The sequence below is a fragment of the Acyrthosiphon pisum genome, chromosome A2 (assembly GCF_005508785.2).
Source record: "Acyrthosiphon pisum isolate AL4f chromosome A2, pea_aphid_22Mar2018_4r6ur, whole genome shotgun sequence".
Classification (NCBI taxonomy): domain Eukaryota; kingdom Metazoa; phylum Arthropoda; class Insecta; order Hemiptera; family Aphididae; genus Acyrthosiphon; species Acyrthosiphon pisum.
The window spans coordinates 106,792,919-106,800,941 of record NC_042495.1 but is presented as its reverse complement, the minus strand read 5'-3'; the positions used below and the strand labels follow the sequence as shown (position 1 = coordinate 106,800,941).

Below are 8,023 nucleotides of genomic sequence, written 5' to 3'. Positions count from 1 at the left end.
TTTAAAAATCGAAAAACTAATAAATCATCTACTTGAAAGATATTTAAATTTCAATACATAATATATAAATTAGATGTATATTATCAGTCTTGCAAAGCAAGAAAGATTTGTTTTCGAGTGTTTGTTATCTTCGGTGATCATATAACATTTGACAATACCTACGGAAAAAGGATTAAAAAAATAATGTAGTAGAGTTTTCGTCTTTTCATATCAAAAACTTTAAAATATGTAAAAATATGCAAATTAAAACTTAATATTTGACGTAGTTACACCATGAAATGAATTAGTATCTTACCAGAATGCAAATATTTATAGGAGTTCTTTACCCTAAATTGAATAACAATAAATAATAATGATGATTCTTGCAATATTTTGTTTTGCAAAGCGTTGAATATTATTATACTTATCATTTATATTGATTTATCTTGAGAACTTTTATATAGTTTTTAATTAGGTACTTGTAATTTAAGTACGTTGTAGTCAACATCTTTACAAAGTTAAACTTTAGGTTAAACTTGAGAAAATTTTATAGACATGTGTATTTTATGCATGCAAACATTACATATCAACATAGTTTAATTTTAGCTTTTTAAAATTGATTTCAACTATGAGTACCTAATCCATAAAAAACTTTTTAATTTCATATACTTATCTTCTCAAAGTTTAAGATATATATATTTCTTATTTGCTATATAGCATGTAAGATTTATAAAATCAAACTATTACTTAAAAAAAAAATGGGTCAACAAACTTGAAAACTAGTTAAAAATATATGTATTTAATATTTTAATACCCTGAGAAAATATATTGGTACACATCCAACCTTTATACAAATTAACAACCAAGAAATCCAATGGAACAGCAAGGATAAGTAAAATAGTTAGGAATATATTTAAACAAAAAATTAATTTGGAAAATTCACATCAATAAAAAACCAAATCAAGGATACACAATTGTTCATCCTTAAATATGAAAATCCTATACCTCTTATTAAAATATAGCAGAACCCCGCGGATAAAATATTTTAATAACACCACTACTAACTTACGCATAATATCCAGTATGGGCTGTCGCTTCTCAAACGAAAATTGAAAATTGAAAATTATCCAAAACAAATTCTTGAGAATAGCGCTCAAAGCCAAACGGGAAACAAGCAACGGTGAAAAGACACGGAATTGCCCCACAAATCAATATTAATTAACCAATACAAAAACTTTCACAATAGCCTAAATAAAACCGAAGTAGGTACATAGTTCTCTATTACAAAATCAGCGAAACCATCTAAATCTAAGCTAAAACCGCGCCTATACCACATGAGTACAAGACATCATCCTAGCGGACCATCACGACAACTAATAAAGAAGATATTGCTTTATGTTTATTTGTATTTGTCGTAAATCTGTAACATTGTGTTTTGAAACAGTTAGGTAATTAATAAAATAAATAATAAAATATTTGTATGTGTCATATTGTGTACCTAGCCGATACTATAGGGTTATATCAAAATTATGTCTTCGGTGGTTTTATGGTTCTTATATAGGTACGTATATAAAATATAATATAAATATTTGTTCCCTAATAGTTTGTTGAAATAAATCGATTGATATAATACAAATTTTAACATAAAATGTTATCCAATTGACAGAATCTATACTAAGAGTTTTATGCGTCATAAAATTCGAATGAATGAAACTTGTCAGCACTCATTTCAATTTCCTTGATAGTTATGCGTTATAGTGTTATACGAGTATATATAGACCACTGTCAGAGTTTGGGTTTTATTATTATTATATGGTTTTTTTATCATGTCGGACAAATAGTCGAAGCTTCTCTTGACGTGATTTGTGTATCGTACAATCATGAACATATGAACATATATATTATATGTTCGTATTGAAGGAATACTGTATAGGATACAAAATCGTAAGAATTTGTAAAAGGCTATGAACATATAGTATACACACTATGACATTCCTAGTTGTTATATACATATATATTATGCATTATACACAGATATGTAGATTTACAACATTCATAAATATTGTATTTAAGGATTAGTTTATCTTTAATTAATTTATTAATATTTTTTGTATAAATTGAACGCTTGTAATTAAAAAAAATATTAAAAGTGTTGTAATAATTATTACTAGGTATTTTGTAGCTGGAAGTTATTTGAGTTGAAGAACGATTATCCAATTTAAAGAGAATACTCCGTAATGGATTTTATGTCAAGTATTTCATTTTACGTCGAACATAATATTTTTATGTTCTTTGCCGCGAACTCGTGAATAAGATTTATTCAAGAGTGCTCAATGTCCACACACCAGGGTAATATTTTGAAAATAAAATTATATTTCCACGTCTTTGATAAAATACAATTTTACATGATGAAATTAGGTTAAGAATAATCAAGTTAGTATCATAATATTGTATTATATATATACGCATATAGGTATCTGATTTATGATGTAAATACATTTTTCTGTAAAACGTTATCATAAATATTTCTTGAATTAAAGGTGAAAAATAAATTACTAATATATAATTATTATGTTTAAAATGGTTACCAAATAATTGTTGTTATATCTAAACTAATAATTTACAATATTTTACGTTTTTTAAATAATTTAATCATTACGCGTTAATTATTTGAAATGGATATACATTTTATTTATCAATATCAAATATAGAAATTTATATTTATAATCTATGCCCGTAATTAAATAATACTAATTATAATTAATTAGGACATCTAATTCTATGAAATGCAATATATTATCGTTCTTATTATTATTTTCTACGTTTTGTTTATGACGTATTAACGTGGAAATGAACTACCTATATTGAACATATAACATAAAGAAGTACAAAATTACTATGTACACCAGACACGAGTATTTTATTAAAGGGTATTGAATTACATAATTAAATACAAATTTTATAAAAAGTGTTTATATAAAAAAATTGCAAATATTTTATTTATGGATTTTTAAACTTTGATCATAATATTATATTATAATAATTTAAATATAATTTTAAATACAAAAAAAAGTTTTATATGAAAGTTTTTTCACTAAATTTTTATTAGTGTTCATTAGTTTTCTTTCTGCTTTCTATCAAACTAAGTAGTCAACCGTCGAGAGAGATTTACCTGGTATGTTCATTATTTTATATTTTCAAGAGTTAGGCAACTTTATTTATTTATTATACATGATATATGTTGTGACATACAACTCAAATTAATATCACGTTAATGTTGATTGAAACAGAAAAGTTATGTTCAACTTATAAAACTAACATCTTATTCACTCCAACTCATAAATAAAATGATCAAAACATTCAAAACTTTGAATTTCAATTTTTAAGAATAATTATATCTACACAATACTAAATAGACACGTTACCATCAGGGTTTTACTATTTAAAGAATTATAGGAGTTTCTGCATTTCTTTGACCTACCAATTTCTACATTATAATGTCTCTATCATATAGGAAAATACCTACGTGTAAATTATGTTCATGTATAAATACTAGACTAATAAGCAGGGCTCGTTACTTCATGCACTAAAAAATGCATAAATAAGCATGCATTCATGCACTAAAAATTGTCAAATATGCATTAAAATATGCACTAAAAAGTTCGAAAATATGCATTTATATGCTCTAACATTTTTTAATTATGCACTCAAATCATGCATTATGTAAAAAATCATGAAAAGGTTTAAAATAATAAGAATTAATCCATAAATTTAAAAAAATTTTAATTCTTCCACAAAATTTTGCAAACGGCCCGCAACTGTTTGTTTTTCTTTCGGCATTGTTAAAATAAAATATGAATAATGTGTACAGTAGTAACCTACCTATACCTCACATGAAAACACTAAAACAGGAAATTGAATGGATAAACGTATACGACTCATACGAGTAAACTCATCGGCGAGTGTAAGAAAACTATACTGTAGAGTGTAGCAATGTACAAAATTATAAATGCTGGTTGGTGAGAAGCTGCCACTTTATACGGTGGAGGATGGTAGTGGTAAGCCGATTACACTGTTTCCGCGATATTTCGTAAAACGCGTAAAATCTAAATAAGTATGTAGGTACTAGGACATTAGGTAGTCACACGCTCACTGAATAAAAATAAATCAAAACACTATAATTTTGTAAACAGGAAAGTAAATAAGAAACAAGAAACATTTCAAATATTTGTCTAAAAAATATTTTTATGAAATAATATGCACTAACGACTGTAAAAAATCGACTATATGCCAAATATGCCTTTACACCCAAAACATGCAAAAACATGCACTATCAAACTTCATATTATTATTACTATTGTTATTAAACGGATTTGTATCTCAGCTAGCATGTTTTCCTGTGTAGCAAAAAAAAACATGCAGATGCATGAACTTACGAGCCCTGCTAATAAGAAATCATTTTATAAAATAACAAATAAAAAAATTATTTAGTATAGCTAATAACTAATATGCTTATATTATTACATGCTATATTACATGGTATATAATATTAGAAAATTACAGGTTGGCATACCAATATTCATATATATATATATGGTGTACGATAGAAAAAGTTTTAAAACTTTCATACATTTTCTCTAGAGATAATGAATTGGACTTAGGTTGTGCTAATTGATTTTTATAATTTATTATATTTAATATAGGCTTTCAAAATTTGGATACACAATTACAAGGTTTTTTTTATTAATTTCACATCAATATTGCAGTGTATGATGAATATAAATATATTTATATTTATTTTTATAATATTTACATTTATAATTTAACGATTTTTAGATTTATTTTAAGTTTTAATTGAGTTTTAAGTTTATAAATCAAAATTTTAAACTTATTTGTCCGTATGCATAGACAATTTATATGTGTCACATAAGATATAGTTTTTACATATTGTCTTATGCGAAACTTAAATTGACACACTTATAAATTTAATAAAAAAAAGTAACTTCTAAACAGTAAAGGTCCTAGAATCATATTTATACTCTACTCAGGATAAGAATGCCCAAATCCGCGCATGAATACAGATTACTGAGCGACTGGCAGTAAAGTTAGCTTTAACCTTTGGTAATAATGTGAACGAAAACAAGTTAGTATATATTAAGTTATAGTATTTACTAACCTTATCCAAGATAAATAAGTCGACGGTTAAGTTACCTATCAGTAGTTATCCCCGAAGTTGGGCATTCTTATCTTGAATAGAGTATAGTATAATACAGAGAAATTATTTTGATCATTATCACGTTAAAATGTAAATTAATAATTTAAACTCTATAAAGTTTAATATTGATATGATAAACATTTAACAACGATGGCGTCAATGTTCAATATTATAGAAAATTGAATTAGGTACAAAGTTGAATTACCTATCTACATGATTGTCGCATGAGTACAGTAAAAAACTACGATTTTCTAGTTTACACAAAACTAACATAACGCTATACATCCTACATCCACTCAGCAATAATAATATATCACATAGTAGTACATATTATTATGTGCATTTAGTAGACAAAAGCCGAAAACGGCATATGGTTTTACATACACAAGTTTACCTTAACAAAATTACATGGACCGCGTTATATTATTTAATATTTAACATACCTAATATATATTCCCATCCAAACAACACTATAGACATTAATGGTACATTATAATTATATATCTGAGTCATGTGGAATACCTACCTAGTACCTACGTCTTCGACGGTTTTTCAAAATGTATTCAAACACAAAATATATAATCACTTTTCAAAAGTATACCTACGTATTTGGGATAGGTACTTGAAAATACTTTCATAAATAGTAGTATTATTATGTTCTCCTTCGATATTTAATCAGAAATTTTGTTATTATTTTTAAAATGATGTAGATTCAACACAATGTATTATATTTAAGTAATACTAGAAAATAATTGTCATCTGTAGTAGGTAATAAAATAAAGTATTTTGTCATTTTGAGTACCAAGTACAGAACCTATTCAAATACTCAACATGTGTGCTTACTATAATATGACGTGTTGCTTATAAAAGTATAATATTATGCATTAGGTAGGTATACCTCGTACGTCAGTGTTGTGCACGCATTTTTTTTTTTAAATTCGGTTTATTATAATAATATTATGGGCGGACGATTTGTGTCAATATACACATTATAATATAATATTATATATACATAGTATTTATTATTTTGTGCTGTGAACTGATTAAATTGGACACCCACCTTTGGTGTTGTGGACCATCGTGAAAACGAGCATTGACCAAAAGTACGTAGACGATACTGCTGTCATGACGGTGGCGGCGACGACACTGCGCGGTGACTACGGCCGCACGCGGTCTGTCCGTGGGCACCTCTGCTTCGCGAGCTCGTAAAACAGTGGCGTGCGTCGGTGGCGGCGGTGGCGGTACTATCAACAGCGGCCCGCGGTGACGTTGTCGGCGTTGTCCGTCACCATATATTATTATCTGAGCGCACGGCAGTGCGCCAGGCCAAGTTACAGCAATGCCAGTGTATCTTTACACGAACCAATTCGCCCTTTTTTTCTAACCCATATATCTCTGTTTCCTCTTAAGATAAACTTTTGAAATTTAAAACACAGATTAACCTCTAGTAGCTTAGGACGCTGTAAGAAAATGAGCCCTTAATATTGTGCCATTTCAAAATGGCAGGATTTCAAAATTTGCAATATTGTTACTGACTGACTGACTCACTCACTCACTCACTGATCATCAAAATTATAAGACACTTCCCGTATAGGTAGAAACGTGAAATTTGGCACAAAGGTAGATTTTACAGTGTAACTAAAGGGAAAAATCTAAAAATTGAATTTTTTTCAAAATTAATGCCTCTCCAGAGTGTGTATTTCTAAACGTATGAAGTGGCGCGCTTAGCACGCATAAACGTTTACTTTCAAACAGCATTACAATATGGTAATAAGAAATTGTTTGTAGTTGACTTATATATATATTTATAAAACATAATCATGTTTTCGTACATTTATTTTATTCAAATACAAAATATAATATACTCATACAAATACAGAATATTTTAATAATATTCGCCGGTTTGCGAACGATAATTTTACGTGATAACGTCACAAAAAAACATTGATGACAAATTACATAATGCATACTCTTATGAATTGAATGGAATTATTAGTTACCGAAATAGCCACGATCGTATCGTAATCGCGACGCATCGTGTTGGTGTGGTTTGTGGTGGCAAGAAATACTTGGGTATCTTTGCCTGGTATTGACAACGCTCAAGATTCCAATTTCTCAGCTCCTCAACAGAAACCCAAACGGTCTTACAAGAGAAAATCTACGACGTATAAAAAAATAAATTTAAAAAAAATAAAAAATAAATAAAAAATAAAAAATAAAAAAATAAAAAAAAAATAAATAATAACAACACGTCGACCACGACGCTGAAGCCCGCAAAAATAAATGATATCCCCAACAAAAACATAACAGTGAAAAAAGGCCAAGTTCCAAACTCCCTCCCAAAAAAGTCGGCCTATCAAAGTAGTGAAATCTACATTGTGGCCAAGTCTGCTATTTTTTAATTCATAACCTCAATGCACTCCTACATTAAAGAGCAACAATTCTCTTTTATTTGTATTATTTAACACTTGGTCAGTTTCTGAATGAGGAATAAAACATCATTATCGAATGTGCTCACTTATGACTTACGAGGGTGATGGGGAGAAGAAGATTCAGAAAAAAGTAAAAGGTTTAGATTTCTTCTCAAAAAAGACAGCGAATCATAGTAAGTAGTGGTATCTACATTGCGGCCAAGTTTAGTTTATTCCTCATTCAGAAACTGACCAAGTGTTAAAAGTGTTACAATAATAAATAGCACAAAAAGAAGCAAATTATTTTGAAAATTATATATTTTCTAGAAAACGCTAACATAAATATTTGGTAAAATGTCACATATTTACGGTTATTCATTTTTAAATTTTTAAAAAAACAAAATATATTTTGACGATA

The 8,023-nt window shown here is 28.0% G+C and overlaps 1 protein-coding gene across 1 annotated transcript in view; it reads right to left on the bottom strand.

Annotated features, from left to right (window-relative positions):
- LOC100168395 (lachesin) overlaps positions 1 to 6,424 on the bottom strand; it is a 34,851-nt gene extending 28,427 nt beyond the window's left edge. The window contains exon 1 of the mRNA XM_001949848.5: positions 6,255 to 6,424. Coding sequence (XP_001949883.2) covers positions 6,255 to 6,321 — 67 coding nt within the window. The 5' untranslated portion in view covers positions 6,322 to 6,424. The remainder of the gene's footprint in view (positions 1 to 6,254) is intronic.
- Positions 6,425 to 8,023: the final 1,599 nt, after the last annotated feature.